The sequence below is a fragment of the Pristis pectinata genome, chromosome 22 (genome assembly GCF_009764475.1).
Source record: "Pristis pectinata isolate sPriPec2 chromosome 22, sPriPec2.1.pri, whole genome shotgun sequence".
Lineage (NCBI taxonomy): Eukaryota > Metazoa > Chordata > Chondrichthyes > Rhinopristiformes > Pristidae > Pristis > Pristis pectinata.
The window spans coordinates 10,727,251-10,750,935 of NC_067426.1; the positions used below are offsets into that span (position 1 = coordinate 10,727,251).

The 23,685-nt window shown below is 43.8% G+C and overlaps 1 protein-coding gene across 4 annotated transcripts in view; it reads right to left on the bottom strand.

The window, feature by feature from the left end:
* nkain1 (sodium/potassium transporting ATPase interacting 1) overlaps positions 1-23,685 on the bottom strand; it is a 440,342-nt gene that overhangs the window by 27,791 nt on the left and 388,866 nt on the right. For all 4 annotated transcript variants that reach the window (XM_052036124.1, XM_052036125.1, XM_052036122.1 and 1 more), the window contains exon 4: positions 22,330-22,527. In XM_052036124.1, the coding sequence (XP_051892084.1) occupies positions 22,330-22,527 (198 nt within the window). The remainder of the gene's footprint in view (positions 1-22,329; positions 22,528-23,685) is intronic.

Sequence of the window (23,685 nt, forward strand, 5' to 3'; positions counted from 1 at the left end):
CATGTGCACACAGGTTCTTTGAAGGAAGTTTCCAAGCTCTAACACACTAATCCTCCAATATTCTGTTTCAAGCACCAATTATTTTTTATCCTTTAATCCACAGTCTCAAAGTGGTTGTTTTCCATTTCTTGAGAACAATCAATGATGGGTGTTGAGAGGCCAGCAAAAGCCTTTAGTTATCAGGTTAACTGACAGCAATAACCTGTAATCAGAGGTAAGCAGTGGATTTCAAAGTAATTTGACTTTTCTCCCCTTTCTTGCTCTTGAACATGATGACACCTTGTTGGAGTTTAGTTCCAGCAGCACTGATGGTCCACTGGTTCCTTGCTCAACTGCTCAATATTCACGAGCAGTATCTTCTTCCTTTGATGTAGTATGGAGTGCAAATGGACAGGCCTTAAATGTAAGTATCCTGCTTGTATTTGATTGTTCACTGTTCCTCACTTTTACTGCTTTAGGATAGCAGTGAAAATGGCAGCAGAAAACCTGCTGAGTTCCTCCAGCATTTTGTGTATGTTGCTCCAGTAAATTCTCCAATTAAAGTTATGGGAAGAATATATAATATTCAGAGAATGACGAAATTGTTTCTCCACCACAACACACAAGCAAGCACATAAACACACAAACACACACACACACACACACACACACACACACACACACACACACACACACACACACACACACACACACACACACACACACACACACTCCCATACACAGACACAGAACAAACGCGCCCATTCTCAAACTACATAATTTGGAGTCTTGTTGTGCACGTTACTGCTCACTGATGAGGGACGATGTCTCAATCAGATGTGGCCCTGTCAGACCAGGAAAGAGTGGAAAGCCCTCATTTTGAAATATCTTGTTCTAATATGAATGAGGTAATGAAAATCTCTAAAAGGCAGTGCCCTAACAGACAGGGCAAAACCTGCCTGTGTTTATGTGGGGAGCTGAGCAGTGTTATTCTGCCTTGGTTCTGCCAGCTCACATCTGGATCAGGGAAGTCAGATTCGTTCCTGTCAGATAGCAGCATTTTGTTACTGTAAACATTGACTGAACTCTACACAACAGTGTTCAACCATGTCCTTCTATATTCCCCAGTGACATAGCTAGAACCCATTCAGCCCATCAAGTTTATGCTCGAGCAATCACGGAAAGCAGCCTCCCCTCCAAGGACTCTGTCTATACCTCTCGCTGCCTTGGTGAAGCAGCCAGCATAATCAAAGACCCCACCCAACCGGATCATTCTCTCTTCTCTCCTCTCCCATCAGGCAGAAGATACAGGAGACTGAGGGCACATACCACCAGGCTCAAGGACAGCTTCTGTCACACTGTGATAACACTAATAAACAGTTCCCTTATACAATGAGATGGATTCTGACCTCACAATCTACCTTGTTGTGACCTTGCACTTTATTGTCTACCTGCACTGCACTTCCCTGCAGCTGTGACACTTTACTTTGTATTCTGTTATTGTTTTTACCCTGTATTACCTCAATACACTGTGTAATGAATTGATCTGTACAAACGGTTGCAAGACAAGTTTTTCACTGTACCTCGGTACAAGTGACAATAATAAACCAATACCAACACCAATCCCATTCCCCCACTAATTTCCTCTGTAACATATTCTCCCTGCATATTCTACTGCTCACGTACACTTTTTAGTGGCCAAAATTAACCCACCAAGCTGCACATCTTTTGGACATGGGAGGAAACCGAAGACCTTGGTGGAACCCGACATGGTCACAGGGAGAATGTGCAAACTCCACATGTCAGGATTGAACTCGGGCCACTAGAGGGAGTTTAAGAAGCCGCTCAAGAACATGCCATACAAGAGGTTATTCAAGAAAGTTAGAACCCATGGGATTGGAGGTAATGTGTAATGGTCAGGATTGTAGAGACACAAGAGACTGCGGATGCTGGAATCTGGAGCAACACACAAGATGGTGGAGGAACTCAATGGGTCAGGCAGCATCTGTGGAGGGAAATGGACAGTTGATGTTTTGGGTCGAGGCCCTTCATCAGGACTGAAAAAATAGAGGGGAGATGGTCAGGTGAAGGGAAGGGGTGCAGCAAGATCTAGCAAGTGAGAGGTGGATCCGGGTGAGGAAGGGCGATAGGCAGACGGAGGAGGGCAGAGTGGAAGCAGTAACTGAAGCTGGCAGGTAATAGGTGGAAGCAACAAAGGGCAGAAGATGATGGAATTTGGTAGGAGAGGAAGGTACAGTCTGCAACCCGACAGCATTAACTTTGAATTCTCCGACTTCCGGTAACCTGCTTCCCCTCTGTCCCCTTTCTCTCTGCTCCTGATCCATCCAGTTCTTCCTACACTCAAACCCAGCCCCCATCACCCTATTTCTTTCCCCTCCTCCACCCACTCCATCTGTCCGTCAACCACACACCCCTCCCACTGGTTCCCCTGCCCCACTGTTCCCATCTACCCTCTCAACCTCCCTCACTTGGTTCCAGGCTCCACCTTCCTCTCCTATCAGATCCCATCACTTTCAGTCCTTTGTCACCTCCACCCATCACCTCCGACTTTCTGTCGCTATTTCCACTCTCCCCTCCTCACCTGGATCCACCTATCACCTGCTAGTTCTTGCCCCACCTTTTCCCCTCACCTCTTGATACTAGCTATCTCACCCCTACTCATTCAGTCCAGATGAAGGGTCTCGATCCATTTCCCTCCGTAGATGCTGCCTGACCCGCTGAGTTCCTCCAGCAGCTTGAGTGTTGGTTAGGATTGGTTAACAGACAGAAAGCAAAGAGGAGGAGTAAATGAGTCAAGTTGGTTGCCTGTAACTAGTGGTTGTGCTGGATGGATCGGTGCTGGGGCCCCAAGTGTTCACTGTCGATATCAATGATCTGGATGAGGAGACACGGTGTAACACATCAAGTCTACTGATGGTAAAAAGTAAGGTAGTGGTGTGAATTGTGAGGAGAATGTGGCGCAGCTTTAAGGGGACATAAAAAGGCAAGGTTAATGGGGGAAGGCATGGCAGATATGATGTGGTAAAATATGAAATCGTTCACTTCGGTAGAAAAAAATAGAAAAGCAAAATTTTTTAATTTTTGAGAGATAAAAAAGTGTGGGCGTTCAGAGTCACCTGCATGCTCTTGTGTATAAGTCACTGAAATTTAATTTGCAAGTGCAATTAGCAGTTATAATGATGTGTTGGCCTTTGTTGCTAGAGGATACAAGTGCAAGAGTAAAGATATCTTACTGAAATTTTATAGGCCGATGGTGAGACTGCATCAGGAATATTATGTCCAGGTCTCTTCTCTACCTGAGGGAGGGTACACTTGCAATAAAAGGAGTGTAACAAAGATTCACCAGATTGATTCCTTGGATGGTGGATTTGTGGGAGGAGGACACATTAAACAGATTGAGCCTATATTGTCTAGAGTTTGGAAGAGTGAGCGCTGATCTCATTAAAACATGCAAATATCTTATGGGGCTCAAAAGGGCAAATGCAAAGATGATGTTTCCTCTGCTTGGAATCGGGTATCACAGGATTTCTGGACTGAGATGATATGAAATCTTTTCAGGTGGAGGGAGTGAAACTTTGGAACCATCTCTCCAGGAGGGCTGTGAAGGCTCAGATTCAAGACAGGGACTGAAAAATATTCGGGTATTAAAGGATCGAGGAATATGGGGTTAGTGCAGGAAAGTGGAGTTGAGATAAAAGATCAGCTATTATCATATTGAAGGCCAAATGGACCACTCTTGCTTCTATTTCTTATGTTCGTGTACACTTGTTTGGAGTTGATAATGATACAATTGCAGCATCTCTTAAGGGAATCTTTTCCTTTGAAGGATTATCTGCATTTCTTCTGTAATGTGGATGAAAACATACTTACTCAAAACACAGTAAAAAAAAAGGACAATGCTGCAACAAACTATGTATCTAACATTCCAAAATTTACAACTTCAATCTGTCCTCCTCATTCATTGAGAATAATGCAGCACAAGGTGTTTTCAGACATCACCACTAAATGGTAACAAGTCTTTTTGAGGTGTGTCTCCTTCCTTCACTACATGATTTTTCACTGACTGAGTCAAGAGCTTCATTGAAATTTAAAAAGTACCATGGATAGAGGCTGGAGCTGCTCCCTTTTCTCTTGGAATATCAGTCGGTGGAATATCATTGTGCCTCTAAATGGACAGAATCTACACTGTAATTTGAGGAGCCTTCTTTAACCACCTGGAGGAGGTGGTTGAGGAGGTCCCTGGCGATGTCAGACAGCCAGAGAATCCTACTCTAGTTACTATGGTTGAATTTTTTCCCCTTTCTTGAAGGTGGTCATACTTATGCTGTCTCTGAGGATACCACAATATCCTCCTCTATCCAGATATGGAGGCTGTGAATTTGTGACTGAAGATCCTTTCTACCAAACTCTAAAATATTAGCAGGGAGATCACCTGCTCCAGAGGTCTTGGAGCATTCTGCTCAAAATCAGTTGCAAGCAGCAAAGTCTCACCATCTTGCATTGCTTCAGATGGGAAACACAGTGGCTCATTGTTGGAGATCAGGAGTTAGTGTATCAGTGACAATATGTGGGATGATGCCTGCAGGCAGTTGTGCTAAGCAGGGTTCATGAAATTAGGGCATCCCTTCAATAACTTTATGGTGATGAAGATGTACTGATGATACTGGTAATGTTTTCAACAGGCAGAGTAGGGCAGCATGATGGCACAGCTGGTAGAGCTGCAACCTCACAGCTCCAACGGCCCAGGTTCAATCCTGACCTCTGGTGCTATCCACATAGAGTTGGCACATTCTTCTGGTGACCATGTGGGTTTCTGCTGGGGCTCTAGTTTCCTCCCACATCCCAGGGACATGCTGGTAAGTTAGTTGGCTGCAGTGAGTTACTCTAAGTGGTGGCAGGAGAATGAGGAGGAATTAGATGGGGATGAGGGAATTTGGTTTACAGGGAAATAAGTGGGGGAATGGGAGTGATCGGAATGCTTTGACTGCTGTAATGGAACTGATGAGCCGAACAGTGTCCTTCTATGTCACAGAAACTATGAGAAAATAAAACATGAAAATATGCTTGCAAACTATGATCCTAACCAACAGGTCCACAGCAGATCAAATCTCGGTGCAGACTGCTCTCAAGCAAGGCTGCACTATTGCCCTGACACATCTTTCAATGCGTCTTGCTGCATTGCTGCACCTCATCTCCAACAAGCTTCCCACCAAAGTGGAACTGGTGTGGAGGACTAATGGGAAACTCTTCACTACGGCACATCGACTCCAGAACCAAGGTCACCCGAACTTCAGTAGATGATTTACAGAATGGAGACGACACTTGCACCTGCATGTTCTCAGAGGCCAAGTTCCAAGTTATCACAGATTTGATTACTGTAGCATACAAGGCAATAGAGCTTACACTCAGCTACTGAAAAGGTCTTCTGTCAGCCTACCCCTGCACCACAGCACCTCCCTCTAACAATAAAGGTCCACGAATAGATTGTGGAAGTTCTGGCCCACTTCCCATGTCTGTGAAAGCAGACATCACTGTTGCCCTCAATTTACCACCATAGTCTTTGGCTGTCAAAGAAAAATCAAGACCTCATCCTCTTCTGTATGCCCTCTTGTATGCTTCTGGGACTTAGACTATTTACAGTAAGCACCTCAATGCAGTGGAGAAACACCACATTGGCTTCTTCAGTCACTTCAGAACCCACAAAAACAGAAGCAAGTCATTCTCATTCCTGAGGGACCACCAAAGAAGAAGACATCAGTTTCAGTAGGAAATTTCTTGTTTCCACATGTCCTTATTCACTTTGAAATGAAGATCACAAGATCTGGTGTCACGTTGTTCCCTCTGCTCTGCTCATTTGGAACACACAGTACTGCTGAGGTCTGATTTCACAAATCCAGGTGTCCACATGTGAGGTATTCGGGCAGTGAAATGAGGAGTGTGCAACTTCTGTCAAATTTCACCTCCTTTCATTTTTCTAGTCCATCTACGTTCTAATCTGATCTACGTTCTTACCAAGCCTTTTAAAACTGGGTGGTCTGGGTCCTTTGCAGGGGCTTGACTCTTTTTTTCTGAGGAATTCACAAGTTCAGCACTTGCTTCCATTGTCCGTCATGTCTACCTCAGAATCAGAATCAGGTTTATTATCACTGACATATGTCATGAGATTTGTTGTTTTGTGGCTGCGGTACAGTGCAAGGCATAAAAATTACAACAAGTTACAAAATTAAATAAATAGTACAAAAGAGGAATAGCGAGGTAGTGTTCATGGGTTCATGGACCGTTCAGCAATCTACTGGTGGAGGGGAAGAAGCTGTTCCTTAAACACTGAGTGTGGGCCTTTAGGCTCACCAGGAAAGGTCAGTCCCAACTTTGAAGCCATCACGACCACTTGAAATGGCTTATGTCCATGTTGAATGTGCATCTACCATGTTCATAATCATTCTTCCCATAAATGGACCTGTAAGATCAACATATACCCCAGCCAAGGCCTGTCTGGCTAAGTCCATGGCGTGAGGGGAGATGCCGGTGGACTGTTCTGATGCTTTTGACATTTCTTCATCATGTCCTCCAAATACTTATCTTTTCCTGACTACCTGATGACATTTCTGGCAACTTGGTTGATACAAGATACACCTGATGTTCTTCAGGCAACTGCTTGAGAATAGTTGCCCTTCCTTGTGGTAGAACAACAACTCTGGGATCCAAAAGAACCACATCATTCAGAATACTTAACTCATATCCTTTCCTGCAATATGTTAACAATTTGTCATCTTCCCACCCAGGCTGGATGTGTCTGTGCATCCGTGTGAGGGTGAGGTCACGTCTTGTCATGGTAACAAGCTGTTGGTTTATGACTGGGCTAATGCATATTTATTCCAGCACTGACACAGTTCTATCCAGTTTTGGTGTCTGGAGGTGCACCAACTGCAAGTTGACTCAGACCACCCGCAATCAGATCGTACTGGTTAATCTGGTATTTCAGAATGTAGCCATATGCAGAAAGTGTTAATGCCAATTCCACACTTTGGTTGAGGACGTCAGAGGCATCGCCTTGCATTCACCAAAAATGCCTTGCAGAGGCTTGTAGTCCATGAAAATCTTGAAGTTTCAGCATTCTTAAGGGACATTGTCACTTGATAGACAGAAACTAACCTCCTTTGTTTAGTTGTGAGCATCCTTTCTCTGCTTTGGAAAGAGACCTTGATGCAGAATCAATAGGCTACTCATCTTCATTCTCCAAATGGTGAGGCCAAACTACACCTGTGCTTTAAAGGCAATGTGTCAGTGGTCAGCAACACTTACTTTGCTGAATCACAATGAAGCAAAACCCGAGAGCTCAGCACCAATGTCTTCTACTCACACAACATTACTTACTTATTCCCTTGTTCACTTCTACATTGTCTTACAATTCAGCCGCTAGACTGGAGATTCTGACAACTTGCTTAAGTTGGTAAGTTAGAAGTCCACAGCAAACCTTCAACTCTGGCAAGTTGTTTGCACAACTCTAACCTTGTCCTCAACTGGCAAACTGGCTTTTAACTAAGGTAAACTACTATTGTGGCTGCAAAGACACACTCATCATTCCTCAACTGTAGGTTCACTTCTTTGAAATCCCTCAATTCCAGTTCTGTCTTTCCAGATACCAAAGATGTTATCCAGGGACCCCAAGTTACCTGGTGGACCTTGGATCGAATTATCCATTGTCCACTGGAAAATACCTGAATTTGAAGTCAATCCAAATGGAAGCTTGTTGTATTGGGAGAGTTGAAGAAGTGGCGCAATGGTTGGTACTGTTGCCTCACAGCTCCAATGACCCAGGTTCAATCCTGTTTACGTGGAGTTTGCATGTTCTGTGCCCGAGCCTGTGAGTGTCCTCCAGGTGCTCTGGTTTTCTCCCACATCCCAAAGACGCACATGTTGGGTTAATTGCCCATTGTACTCCTTAATGCAGGTAAATGGTGAAAAAAATATCAAAGGCGAGTTGGTGGGCACATGTATGAAGGAGACTCTGAGGTCAAAAGTCCATCATATCATACTAGAGGACTGTTCAATAGACTTATAACTGCGGGATAGAAGCTGTCCTTGAGGCTGGTGGTACATGCTTTCAAGCTTTTGTATCTTCTGCCCGTTGGGAGGATGGAGAAGAGAGAATGTCCAGGGTGGGAGGGGTCTTTGATATGTTGGCTGCTTTACCGAGGCAGCGAGAAGTGTAGACTGAGTCCATGGAAGGGAGGCTGGTTTTCATTATGTAACTCAATCTGTTGTAAGGTTGTGAAGATCTGTCCTCTGAGCTGAGCAAACAAATCATCAATCAGGTGTAAGGGGCATCTGTCTACCTGTGGCTTCTCTGTTGATTGTTATCTCCACAGATCATTCTGGTGCCACCTGTCTTCACCACAGGAATAACTGGTGCAGGCCAATCAGAAAACTCAATGACACTTGCTCCTTGTGGTCTCTTCAGCTCTTTCCTGATCCTGATCCTTTCTCTAGATTGTGTGGTGCCAAAGTGTGGCATTTGCCTTCAGATGAATTTTGCCTTTCATACTTGAGAGCTTCCCAGTTCATAAAACACCTCAGGATACTTGTCAAGCACTGCTAATGCAGATAGTTTCTTCATGCTCTTTATCTCTCCCCAATCTAGCTTTATTTTTGATACCCAATTGGATCGTTGACCTGGAACAAGCAGAAGAAGGAGCTATCCTTCACTTCCCACACTAGGTCACCATTGTCTTGTCTTGCTTTGCTGTAAAGCTGGTTCAAACTGTTAACAAATGCCCCTTGAGATCACAATCATAATACGCAGACTCTGTGACTGCAAGAATTATCTAGGGATCGTGTGCTGCCAAAACAACAACATCTCACCCTCAGGTAGTTCCTCCCTTTTTTGCTGAAAGTGCCAAGATCTAGGCCTTACCTTGTTAACGCAATGAGCCGTTACTGGGTGTTGCAATGAATCCAGTGTTTGTGTGACCATTGTCTCCATTGCCTGAGTAATATTGAATGCCTGTTTAAAATTTGGTTACTTCTCAGCCTCGTTTGAGTACGCACATCACAGATTCCAAGCTACATGACCCTAGAATTTCATTTCCAAGCCTGTATCATACTCACAATATTCCACAAAGCATCTCTGATCGAACAAAAAGTCCTCATCAGTTTTAAATTTATCCTTTTGAAATATAGATGTGAGGTACTTATATTGTTCATCTTGCTTGTTTAACTTTTCAAATATCTTGTCTCTCGGATTGGCTGGAGCCAGGAAAGCTTTTAATTAACTAGAATGTCTTAGCACCTGTAGGCATGAGCTAAGTAGGTGTCTTCTTTTCTGCAACATCTTTGGCATCAAAGAAACTGTTCCAACTTTCCACATATTTAAACCATGTTGCACTACAATGTCTGTGCCCAACACGATGCTGAATTAAACTAATTCTCTTCTGCCTGCACATGATCCATATCCCTCCATATTCATGCATATAACAGCCTCTTAAATGCCACTATCGTATCTGCTTCCACCACTACTCCCGGCAACCTGTTCCAGGCATCTATCACCCTCTGTGTAAAGAAACATGCTCTGCACATCTCCTGTAAACAATCCCCCTCTGGGCCAAAGGACCTGTTCCTGTTCTATGTTCTATGTAACTGAACTATTGGAAGAATCTAAAGTACTAATTGTCATCATGACTGGTACTATGTCTTGATAATCTGATATAACCAGAAAATATTGAATAAATAAAATCCAACTCAGTCTCAATTAATCACACTGTTTCACAGCTCCAGAGAATGAAAAAAGAACCTTGTTAAATGCAAGCAACAGTCACTCCTGCAACCATTCGGGTTGCAAGCATCCAGGAAACACAATACTTGCAGATCAGTAGTGTTCAACCATGTGCCTCGAGGTGTGAAGCTACTTTGTTTTCTATCATTATACCACTAGAGGGAAGTGACAACAACACAATCACAGCATCTCTTGAAAGAACCTTGTCTCTGAAGGAATTAACACAGTTCCAAAGGAAAGGGAATGTACATTGTGTGTAATGTAGGTGGAAATTTCTGCATGTAATTTACTTTATGAAGAAAATGGTGGTGGGATTATATGTGTTACATTTTGTACAATTGCAATCCCATATTGACTTGAAAATGGATGAATCAAATCTGCCTTTTTAGTTGGGCTAAACTTATAGCAGAATTTCATCTGAGTTCTACAAACAAAGATGTGTTTACTGGCTGCCGAACTTCATTGAAATGCAAATTAATTTTTCAAACAATTCATTCTTGGGATGTTGGATATCTTATTGCCAACTGTGCATTCTCCAACCATGCTTGCATGTGGCTGGACTCACATAAAGGACAGGTTTCTTTCATAAAAGACATTGGCAAACTAATTGAGTTTATATGCGATTGAACAGCTTCAATTTTATTTGTGCCAAAATGAAAGCAAGTACACTCTGCTGCAGTTGGATTTGAACCCATATCTGAATTATAAACCCAACAATATCACCACAACTCCATCTGGCACATTCAAAATATACTTTCATCAGCAAATTTTAAAACTGCTCGGGAGTGATGGATCCCTTCCCTGCAGGACACCTTTCATATTTCCTTACAGAACAACCGATCCTCTCACACAAACCCATTAACAACCCCCTGAACCACCCTGATTTACTTACCACCCACCTACACCAGGGCAATTTATAGCTGCCAATTCAAAGTCAGAGTTGAGTTTATTGTCATATGCACAAGTACATGTATGCACAGGTGCAATGAAAAACTTACTTGCAGCAGCATCACAGGTACGTAGCGTCATATAAGCAGCATTCACAAGAAAAACATAAATTATACACAATTTTTGCAAGATTGAACTCAATTGGAACAAAAGAAACCTAAAGAAACAAAATCAAAAGTCTATTGTCTTTGGGATGTTGGAAGAAGCTAGAGCACCCACATAGTCACAGAGATCTTGCAAACTCCACACAGACAGCACTGGAGGTCAGACTCTAACCAGGGTCACTGGAGTTGTGAGACAGCCGCACTACTTGCTGCTCCTCTGTGTTGCCAAGTTAGTTGGCGTTTTAACAAAATATGGACAGCCAATAAGTGCATCTTTGTCAGAAACACTCAGATATAAACTCCACCATAAGTTAAGACTAAGTAAAATGGTAGATATGATCTGTTAGTGAACTGGTGTAAACTTGTCAATGTCGGTCAGGTTTATTCATTTCACCTTAATAACTCTTAACAGTGAAATCTGACCTCACAATTTTTGGTTCCTTATGCAGCTCAATAATTGCCAACCTTTCAGACTCAATGCTGATGATACATGATGATGGGACATACAAGAAAGAGTAGAATTTGAAGCAATCACCAGACCATACAATCATCAGATTCATTTCCTGCCCTGGACAATATTTATCCCTCAACCAACATCACTCAAAACAGACAAACTGGTTATGATTGTATCACTGTTTGTGGGAACTTGCTGTGCACAAATTGGTAGCAGTGCATCCTGCATTCTATCTACAACTATAGTGCTGAAAGTACTTCATTGGATATACATCACGTTGGATGTCCTGATCTTGTGAAAGGCGTTGTTCAAATTCAGCTTCATTTTTACTGTGACTGGAAACAAACAGATAATTTCTGCTGGCTTAATTGCGTGGTCCACTCTGAAATTACTCCTTGAGGGACATTCCTCCCCATGGCTGAGCTGATAAGGAAGTGATACGATATGCAACCATGGCAAACACACCACAGACCACTAGGCTCAAGGACAGCTTCTATCCCAATGTTATAAGACTCTTGAACAGACCTCTTGTACAATAAAGAAATAACTCTTGATCTCTCAGCCTACCTCATCACAGCCCTTCCACCTTATTTATCTATTTGTGCTGCACTTTCTTTGTAACTGTAACTCTATATTCTGCATTCTGTTATGTTTTTCCTTTTCCATTACCTCAATGTACATATATTTGTAATGATCTGTCTGGATGGCATGCAAAACAAAGCTTTCCAATGTCTCTCAGTACATGTGACAATAATAAAACAATTACCAATAGAAATTCTTGGCCTGAGTTGCATTAGTAGGGCTCTAATTGGCTTCAGTAGCCCTAGGGTGGGTATGAGGGGTAGGGGCTCCTTGTGGGAAACCCTTGGCCATGTTCAGTGCACATCATGCATCAACAGGTGAGAGTGAGGTAGTGGGGCTGTGACTGAAGGGTCTTGACCCAAAGCTTTCCATTTTCCTCCATAGATGCTGCCTGACCCACAAGAGTTGCTCCAGCATCTCGTGTGCTGCGATATTCACAATGGCCACAATCTGACTGGCTGAAGAAAAGCATGGGTGATTAAAGCTACAGAGAAGCAATAGCCTTCCATAACTCAATTGCTTCCAGAAGAGAAAGGGAGATGATTGCAGTGAGGTGGGGATGGGGGTGGTGGAAGAAGATAAATGGTATTCTTTGCTGCAACTCTATTGAGATGGGCAGGAGATGTCAACATGAGTATGTCGAACATCATTTAATATTCTATTCACTCACTTTGCTGAAAAGCCTATTCATCTGGCATTGGTGTGACTAGCAATGACAGCAGCATTAAGTTAAATGTAAAAGAGCAAAGGAATTGTCCAGTGTGAGGATAGATGATTAGAATTTTTCACCAGTCCAAGTCCATGGATTTCTGAGATCCACTGAAATGATTAAAAATGTCAAATGGAAACCATTGAATGAGAAGATCATCCAAGCAATATTTATCATGTCAATCTGAATGAGGAAAGGAACCAGACACCCTGCATTATATAGGAACAGTGATGTGAATTAATCAGTGATACCGTGCTTGGAAAGCAAAACTAGGCATCTTGATGAAGAGACATGAAGTTGGAACTAATTTATTTGAGTTCTAACAGAATTAGTCTCTTATCATTTTGTAATATCTGCCACAGCCTCCAGCATATCTCTGAGCCACTGTGGCTGATCACAAATAATCTTTCTTACCACCTTGAATAAATGAGTATGCAGAGGTCATTGGTAGTGAGGAAGCTGTTAAAGAGCTGTCCTTCCACTATCCTTGTTAAAAAGTTGGAACTCAAGAAAGACCAGAGGAGAAACTTCAACCAAGATCACTTCACATGCTGTGACATCAGGCTAAAACAGGATAGTATTTCAAAAAGGGGAAAAAAATCAAAAGAAAAGTCAAGCTGTAACATTTTGCGAAGCTGCTGCCTGACTTGCTGGGTATTTCCAACAGTTTCTTTTACTTTAGATTTATAGCAACAGCAGCATTTGAAGTTTTTTTCTTTCTCCCCGGTTTCTCCTATTTACATTTTTCAGGTTGGCGGTGATTAACAACCTTCCACCACTCGATCTCAACTGACACCACCACTTTTTGTGCCATTCAGTCTCCCTTGGTCTCCATCCTGTCACAGACACTCCCATTGTTTTCTCCACCCCTTCCCCTTCTCTGCAACTTAAAATATGTTTGATTTCTAACTTTTCTTCGTTCCAATGGAAGGTCATCAATCTTAAATAGAGAAACAAAGGACTGCAGATGCTGGAATCTAGATGAAGAAAACAAGATGCTGGAGGAACTCAGCAGGCCAGGCAGCATCTCCGGAGAAAAACAGACGATCAACATTTCAGGTCAGGACAGGAACCAGAACCAGAACCAGAAGGGGGCTAATATCCTTGCAGCGAGATTTGCTAGGGTGGTTCGGGAGGGTTTAAACTAGTTTGTGAGGGGGAAGGGAACCGGCGGAGTAGGTCAGAGGAAGAAGGGGATGGGGAAAAGTTAGATCAAACAGGTAGAGAGGCTTTGGGGAAGGAGAAGCAGAATACAGGCTATAAAAGTAGTAAGGTAGATGGACTGAAGTGTGTTTACTTAAATGCAAGAAGTGTCAGGAATAAGGGGGATGAACTGAGGGCTTGGATAACTATGGGGGACTATGATATCGTGGCTATTACTGAGACGTGGCTGACGTCAGGACAGGAGTGGATATTGAATATTCCTGGTTTTTGGTGTTTTAAGAGGGATAGGGAAGGGGGGAGAAGAGGAAGAGGGGTGGCGATACTGGTCAGGGACACTGTTACGGCTGTGGAAAAGATGGATGTTGTAGAAGGATCATCTCTAGAGTCCGTATGGGTGGAATTAAGGAACAAGAAAGGAGCAGTTACTCTACTAGGAGTATTCTATAGGCCCCCCGGTAGCAGTAGAGATATAGAGGAGCAGATTGGCAGGCAGTGTTTGGAGAGAAGCAAAAATAACAGGGTTGTTATAATGGGAGACTTCAACTTCCCAAATATAGACTGGAACCTGTTTAGTGCCAAAGGTTTAGATGGGACGGAATTTGTTAAATGTGTCCAGGAGGGATTCCTGACGCAGTATGTTGACAGGCCGACTAGAGGGAATGCCATGTTAGATCTAGTTTTAGGAAATGAACCGGGACAGGTGAAGGATCTATTGGTGGGTGAGCATTTGGGGGACAGTGACCATTGCTCCATAACCTTTAAAATTGTCATGGACAGGGACAGGTGCAGAGAGGACAAGAGGATTTTTAATTGGGGAAGGGCAAACTATGAGGTTATAAGGAGAGAACTTGGGAGTGTAAATTGGGATGTCCTTTTTGAAGGGAAATGTACTATGGAGATGTGGTCGATGGTCAGGGATCTTATGCAGGATGTTAGGGATAAATATGTCCCGGTGAGGCAGAGAAGGAATGGCAGGGTGAAGGAACCGTGGGTGACGAGAGAGGTGGAACGACTTGTTAGGGAGAAGAAGGTAGTGTACATGAAGTATAAGCAGCAAGGTTCAGACAGGGCATGTGAGGAATATAGGGTAGCGAGGAAGGAACTTAAGAAAGGGCTGAGGAGAGCTAGAAGGGGACATGAAAAGGCGTTGGCTAGTAGGGTTAAGGAAAATCCCAAGGCCTTTTTCAAGTACGTGAAGGGTAGGAGGATGGCTAGGGTAAAGGTAGGTCCGATTAAAGACAAAGGTGGGAGAATGTGCCTGGAGGCGGTGGAAGTGGGAGAAGTTCTCAATGAGTACTTCTCTTCGGTATTCACCAAGGAGAGGGGTCTTGATGACGTGGAAGGGAGTGCTGGTAGGGGTAATGTTCTCGAGGTTGTAGATATCAAGAGAGAGGATGTGTTGAAGTTGTTAAATAATATTAAGACAGATAAATCTCCGGGGCCTGATGGGATTTTCCCCAGGCTGCTTCGAGAGGCTAGAGAGGAGATTGTTGAACTGCTGGTAAGGATTTTTGAGTCCTCGTTGTCCACGGGGATGGTGCCAGAGGATTGGAGGGTTGCGAATGTTGTCCCCTTGTTCAAAAAAGGTAATAGGGATAGTCCAGGGAATTACAGACCGGTGAGTCTCACGTCTGTGGTGGGTAAGCTGTTAGAAAGGATTCTAAGGGATAGGATTTATGAACACCTGGAGAATCATGAACTGATTAGGGACAGCCAGCATGGCTTTGTGAAGGGAAGATCTTGCCTCACAAGCCTGATAGAGTTCTTTGAGGAGGTGACCAGGAAGATTGATGAAGGTAGTGCGGTGGATGTGGTCTACATGGATTTTAGTAAGGTGTTTGATAAGGTACCTCATGGTAGGCTTCTTCAGAAGGTCAGAGGCAAAGGGATCCAAGGAAGCTTGGCTGTGTGGATTAGGAATTGGCTTGCATGTAGAAAGCAGAGGGTTGTGGTGGAAGGAGTGCCCTAGGATTGGATGTCAGTGACTAGTGGTGTCCCGCAGGGATCGGTTCTGGGACCTCTACTTTTTGTGATATTTATAGATGACTTAGATGAGGGGGTGGAGGGCTGGATTAGTAAGTTTGCGGACGACACTAAGATCGGCGGTGTTGTGGATACTGTGGAGGGCTGTCGGAGCTTACAGAGGGATATTGATAGGATGCAGAGCTGGGCTGACAAGTGGCAGATAGAGTTCAATCTGGAGAAGTGTGAGGTGGTACACTTTGGAAGGACAAACTCCAGGGCAGAGTACAAGGTAAATGGCAAGGTACTTGGCAGTGTGGAGGAGCAGAGGGATCTGGGGGTTCATATTCACAGTTCATTGAAAGTTGCCTCACAGGTGGAAAGAGCAGTTAAGAAGGCCAATGGGATGTTGGCTTTCATAAGTGGTGGGATTGAGTTTAAGAGCCGCGAAGTGATGATGCAGCTTTACAAAACTCTAGTTAGGCCACACTTGGAGTACTGTGTTCAGTTCTGGTTGCCTCATTATAGGAAGGATGTGGAGGCATTGGAGAGGGTGCAGAGGAGATTTACCAGGATGCTGCCTGGATTAGAGCGTATTGAATATGAGGAGAGGCTTAAGGTGCTAGGGCTTTATTCACTGGAAAGGAGGAGGATGAGAGGAGACATGATAGAGGTATATAAAATATTGAGAGGAATAGATAGAGTAGACAGTCAGCGCCTCCTTCCCAGGGCACCAATGCTCAAGACGAGAGGTCATGGCTTTAAGGTTATGGGTGGGAGGTTCAGGGGAGATGTCAGGGGGAGATGTCAGGGGGAGATGGTTGGTGCATGGAATGCACTGCCTGGGGTGGTGGTGGAGGCAGATACATTGGACAGGTTCAAGAGCTTGTTGGATAGGCAAATAGAGGAATGTGAGATAGAGGGATATGCGGGAGGAAAGGGTCAGGTAGTGTGAGGGCGGTTTGATGGACGGCACAACGTGGTGGGCTGAAGGGCCTGTTTTGTGCTGTATGGTTCTTTGGTTCTATGGAGATTGAGACTTAATCTTATTAAATGTCGGACCAGGCTTAAGGAGTAGAGTAGTCTACTCCTGATCCTAACTTGTGTGTTTGTATGATCTAATTATTTAATTTATTGATGTTCATTGTGAGGTAAATATTATCCAGGATATCTGAGACAACCTCTTGCTCTTCTTCAAATAGGATCATAGATATCTATTTGGGCTACGTTAAACATCTTGTCCAGATGCTGTTACACGCTCAGAACTACAATGGGGGAGAGCATGGGCCATATGGGGGGCTGACTATCTTCCGACTCAGAGATGATATCTCGATCAACTGAGGCACAGCTGACACTGTGGGGTTAGGCTACGCATAAAAGAAGTTTTCGTCAGTGTAACTGGGCCTGGATAAGGTCATTCCTCTATCCTCGGCCTTGCTCCCTTTACCCACATGCACTGGGCCACCAGAGTTAAAAGTGCTTTTTGATGTGTGGAAAAATTTTAACCACTGTCCATCCAAATGAAACATAAAGTCATCAGCCTTCAACAGCTTTTGCCCAGACAATCCTTCAAGCCAGAAAACTGCACATCCCAACATGAGGTATTTCAGCTCTCTGTGCCTGTATTATCTCTCTGAGAGACCTTCCAATTAGTCACACTCCCCTGCATAGCCTCACAATTTTTATTTTAAGTATCTATCCAACTCTTCTGGAAGTTACTGTTGAATATGCTTTCACTATCCATTCAGACAGTGCATTTGTTCCACATTGCAACAACTCACTGTGTAAAATAAGATCTCTTCTTCTCCCCTCTGGCTTTCTTGCCAATTATTTTAAATCTGGTTATCGACCATAATACTGCTGGGAATATGACTATGCACAAGATCTCTCTTGCCTTCCTTCTATGAAATAGGAAGCAGACCCATCCTGCCAGATCGCCAATCATTTGCACCTCATTAGAAATAAATGCGAATGGAATCTGAGGCAAAATTGCTACACAAAAGGTCATATTTCCACTTAATCTACAGGTACCTGCAAGGGTGGGAAGAAATGGTTTTCAAATCTTATTTCTGTATCATTTTAATGGTCTATTTACAAGTGGTACACAAAGGCTGAAGGACATTAGCTGTTTTCCCCTTGGTGACTCACAATTTTTGCAATTGCCATAGCTACCTTGCGAATGTCACTATTTGCAATGATTGGTGGAAAAATATGGCAGGGAGATGAAAAATTAGTGCAGCAAATACCTGAGCTTTCCTTTGAGTGCTGTTAATGCCACAGGAGTGAGCTTCCAACTACATTCTTACTTATTAATGAAGCCTCGATTTGCAACGATTTTACAGTAGATTTTTTTTCAGTTGTTTATAAATCATAACATGCACTCAAATGCTTGTATAAAAGGTACATTATTTGATTAAACCTGCTATTGTAACTGACGTCTGTTCAACATGGCAATGATGGTTAACAAATACTTTTCAAAATTATTGTGCAGCTTAGAATCAATGCAGTTTATAGAACAAAGGGAAACGTGCAACGAGTAATGTGCCACAAAGGTAGGGGAGAGGACACAATGGAAAAATTCAAAGCACAAGGGAAATATATGAGGATCTACTTCCAGTACAACAATGCAGGTGCAGTGAGGATAAGCCTCACAAAACCACATTAAACCAAGGTATCAAATGTGCCTCAGTCTCTCTGGTCTCTGAGTTCAAAGGCACAGAGTCAAACAGCACAGAAACAAGCCCTTTGTCCCAGTGATTTAGCACTGACCATCAAGCACCCATTTACACTAATCTTCCACAAGCCATTTTATTCTCCTTGCATCCCCATCGACCCCTCCCAGATTCCACCACCCACCTACATACTAGGGGCACTTTACAGCAACTGTTTTACGCACCGACCCACATGTCTTTGGCATGTGGGAAGAAACCAGAGTTGCTGGGGAAAGCTCACAGCGAGAACGTGAAAGCTCCACACAGACAGCATGCCAAAGGTCAGGATTAAACCCAGGCCATTGGAAGCATGGAACAGCAGCTCTTTTAGCTGCACCATTGTAATCCCCTGAGTTTAACTCAAAAGGTTTTGTGACAAATGCCTAGGCTGCATCCCCAATCTCGTACTGAGGCACAGGATTTGCCAGTTGTGAATGGCAGAACACGCTAAAGGCCCCTTCCTGCTTCTATTTCTCATGCTCTTTTGTTCTTGTGTGAGGTGTTGATTTTTGGGTCTTCGAGAAACGTTTAGAAGTTCTAAATCTAAAGGGGAACCATGTTTCACGAAGTCAGCATGGGCTGAAACAGCCACATGTCTCCCTTCACATACTCTTTCCTTTCTTCGTTTCTGCCCCTCTCACTTTCTCTGTGACTTAAAACTTTCCTTTACTGTTTCCCAGTTCTGCTGAAAGGTTATTGACCTGAAACATTAGTTCTTGATTCTCTCTCCACAGATGCTAGCAGACTAGCAGTGCATTTCGAGCATTTTCTGTTATTATTTCAGAACAATAAGAAAATGTTGCTTATGGATTATCATTTTATTCATGGCTACATCTCTTCCAGGAATATGTATCTTGAAGAGGCTGTATTTCTCTCTTTGATGGAAGTTCCATCACTTTGATGAACTATTTACCACAACTTGCTTTCACAACCGCATCGCTCTTGGGTCTACCCTAAAACATTGTTTTTCCTTTGTTCTCCTCTGCTTCTCCCTCTACACTTGCAGCTTTAGAAGTTAGACCATTTCTAACGTTGCCTCAGCTCTGATGAAAGGGCATTGACCTGAAATGTTCAGCCCGTTTCCCTCTGTCTGGCCTGCCGATTATTTCTGGCACTTTCTGTGTTCATTTTTCCTCACACTGATCTTGCTTCTCTCTGCAATCACAGCTGTGTCAGAAAACGTTCTGACATATTGAGGTCAGGGAGTTCTGAATTGATGAATTCCATTGATTTGCAGCCACCCTTTAAAGAAAAAGATATTGGGCCTTTGTGTAGCACCTTTCACATCCCAGACAGCTTTGCAGCCAATGTGTAGTCTCAAAGTGTAGTCATTGTCATAATGTTGAAAACAGAGCAGCCAGTTTGTACACAGTAAGCTCCCATAAAAAACAATGAGAAATGAGTGAGAAATGCAGAAGGAGGCAGTGGACAAGGACTCCTGTGCCTGAGTTGTTGAATCTTCATCTTATACTCAGCATTGTTGCCAATAATGTGTCTTTCTGAACCATTCCACACATGAACCATAGATTCACTTTGTACGTGTGCAAGTAACTGTGCATGTGCTGGGCAGTATCTACACGTGCCTCAGTCTCTGGTTGCTCTAGTCACCCTGCTGGAGGCAAGATGCCATTAAGCTGGAAAGAGTGCAGAGGAGATTTACGAGGATATTACTGGGACTCGAGGAACTGAATTATGGAGAGGGGTTGAGCAGGTTGGGACTTTTTTCATTGGAATGTGGCGAATGAGGGGTGATATAGAGGTGTATAAAATCATGAGAGGCATTGATAGGGTGAATGCACACAGTCTTTTTCCCAGGGTTGGGGAATCAAGAATGAGAGGGCATAGATTTAAGGGGAGAGGGGAGAGATTTAATAGGAACCTGAGGGGCAATTTTTCACCCAGAGAGTGGTGCATATTTGGAATAAGCTGCCAGGGGGAGTGGTTGAGGCAGATACATTAACAACATTTAAAAGGTACTTGGACAGGTACATGGATAGGAAAGGTTTAGAGGGATATGGGTGAAACACGGGAATATGGGACTAGCTTAGTGGGAATCTTGGTCAGCATGGACCAGTTGGGCCGAAGGACCCATTTCTGTGCTGTGTGACTCTATCACACGTGTGCCCATTGACGCTCAAACATTATTTCCCATGCAGCTGACGTTGGGCACTGGCCATCTTGGGCCCCCCTTGCTCTGTGGGGCAAAATATTAAAAAAAAACACCACCCACAGGCAACTTCCACTCCACAATTTGAAGTTCGGCACCTGGGATATCAGGACCTTTGTGGATAAGCACAACAGTGACAGACCTGAAATCAAAGCTTAATAACTTGGATGCTTTGACATCAGATAATGGACAGTAGATGGTCAGTTTCAGGTACAAGGTGATGGGGGTGCATCTTCTTCTGATGGGGCAAATTGGAAGAGCAACACCACCTTCGTGCACCATCAAGAACCAGCTAGTCCCCCATATCATAAGCTCCCTGCACTCTCTGCAGGAACAGTGAACATCTTCTGATCCTTTGGCTCACTTGAACACAGAACCAACCTGCTACAGTCATCAGTACATTCACCCCAACCTGGAAACTGCTGACAAAGCCAAGGAGAACTTCTACTCCAATCCTGAGAAAGCGCTGTTGCGTGTCCCGAAGGAGACACACGGATCCTCATGGGGGATTGCAGCACTCAGCTGGGAAGGTATGTAACCCTCAGGTGAAGTGTGACCAGTGAGGAAGGTGCCAGAAAGGCTAACTCCATCAGGTCCTTCTCTTAACAAACTTGGAACTCGGCTGCATCATTACAAACACCCTGCTTCATCAAGGAGACAATCTCAAGATGTCATGGCAACACCCCCAGTCCAGGCACTTGCACCTGCTTCATTACATTATCATCACTGCGAGGGGTTGCAAAGATGTCCGTAGCGTCTAAAACATGACAGATGCCAATGCCTTACCACTGCGTACTCTGTTTTATTACCTCCATCAACATGGACCCAAAACATTGGGGTTAACATACGTATCGTTGCAAGATCAGCGTCAAAGCTCTCAGGAATTCCACAAAGCTGGCTCTTCCCAGACTGCACCTCACACACAACTTACCAACTCCTGGACTACTGGAGCCACAGAGTGGCCACAGCTGGGCCCTGAAGTCAGCCAGAATCAGTACCTGTGAAGAGACTTGGCTTCTCCAACAAGAAGAAGCAGGACTGGTTTGATGAGAGTGATCAGGAGATCAAGGAGCTCATTTGCTGTGAATGCAAAGCGTTTCTGGCCTGGAAGCTCGATCTTTCTTCATGGGAAGGGAAACAGTTTGAAAGTATCTGAAGGCGGTCATGCAGCAGAGAACAGGGACTGGTGGTGCCTGATGGTGGATGAAGAGAGCGTAGGGGGCTCAGCACCTTACTGACTCAAAGCTCCATTGGATTATTGAGTTGACAGCCTCTACATACAAACCCATCCTTGGTTTCATAACCCTAATGGGTCCACTTTAACACAAGGAATATTTTTAATTTTTGTCTCTTGCTCCTCCACACCCAACTCAGGAAGGTTGACAGCACTGTACAATCACCCAATCCATTCTGCTCGACTATTGGTCAGTTGCGATTGGGTAAGCGATGATGGGATGTGCATTCTTTATATCGTTATGCAGCATCACAGCCGAGACTTGTATTGGCCGACACTTCCCCAGAATACAAAACCAAAACACATAATGTCTGTCAGTCTTTGCAAACTCAGGCCTCATCATCGATCCCGTTATACCTCATTGTAAGTCCTGCTCTTCTTAGCCTTAGTGCTCTCTTGACCTTGACCACGTGTACAGGCTTTCCAGCTTTTAAAAATAAGAAGCTAAGTTTGTGGTTTTTGCACTCATCACTATCCGTTGCTTTGAATTTCCCTGTGAATGGCACCAAGATCAGCACTTACTGCAAGGAAGATCTGTAAGGAACTGCTGGTGACTTCAATGTATTGGTAGTCGAGCAAGCATCCTGTCACCGTGATGACGTGATGGTCCTGGGGAGCCTGATCAGCTGGGGTCACTGGGGTCACGACACAGCCCGGTCCATTCTCCATCCACCACGAGCGGTGCAGTGAGGTGTTGAAGGTCATGACAAAGTCTCTGTCCTACAGAGTGAAAACACAACAAAATCCATTAGCCACTAAAGCACCTGTGGAAACACTACGGGGCCATCAATAACGTGCATTGAAGAGGCTGAGACTTTTCCCACTTTATTTATTCACTAAAGTAATTGACAGGAAGAATTCCATCTTTGTAAGTGTTGGCTCCATTAGCTGATAAATTGTTTTTGTTCAGGAACCACAATGAGTTTATAAGCACTTAACATCCCAATTCTCAGAGGGTGCTTTACTTGAAACGGTTTCACTTCTCCACACTTCCAGTCCCTGCCTGTTTGCTGACAATGCAAGCTCACTCCAGTAGGTAAGGTGATCCCTAGCGATAGTGATCCCTTGGAGTGTTGCTGTTGTATGGTCTTTAATAATAAGAAAAGGATTCCATTTGGTGATGCGCAAGTCACGGTCAGAGTAGAAGTGGTTGCGTAACATTCCTATCAATCAGTTCAGCTTGAATGGAAATATCACACAAAGCAAGTTTAAATTCATCCTTGGTTACTTGCACTGAGCACAGTAGCAGCTGGAGGTTGTATTTGGTTTCTGAAATTCAGACACATTGATCACACCTACTGCTCTTACAGCTGCTACACCACCCTTATTGTTGTCACTTCTTCTTAACTCATTCACAGTACATGAGTATGTGGAAAGGGTACAGAAGAGCTTCACCAGAATGCTGCCTGGATTAGAGGGTATGTGCTACAAGGAGAGGTTGGACAAACCTGGGTTGTTTTCTCTGGAACATTGGAGGCTGAGGGGAGACCTGAAAGAAGTTTATAAAATTACGAGAGGCATGGATAGGGGAGACAGTCAGAATCTTTTACCCAGGGTAGAAATGTCAAATATTAAGGGGGAAGTTTAAAGGAGATGTGCAGATGAAGTTTTTTTACACAGAGAGTGGTAGGTTCCTGGAACAGGCTGCCAGGGGTGGTGTGGAAGCAGATACGATAGTGGTGTTTAAGTCAAAGTCAAAGTTGAGTTTAAGAAGCTTTTAGATAGATACATGAATATGCAGGAAATGGAATGATATAGATCATGCACAGGCAGAAGAGATTTAGTTTAATTAGGCATCGTGCTCAGCACAGACATCATGGGCCAAAGGGCCTTTCCTGTGCTGTACTGTTCTATGTTCTAAGTTCTAAGTTCTATGTT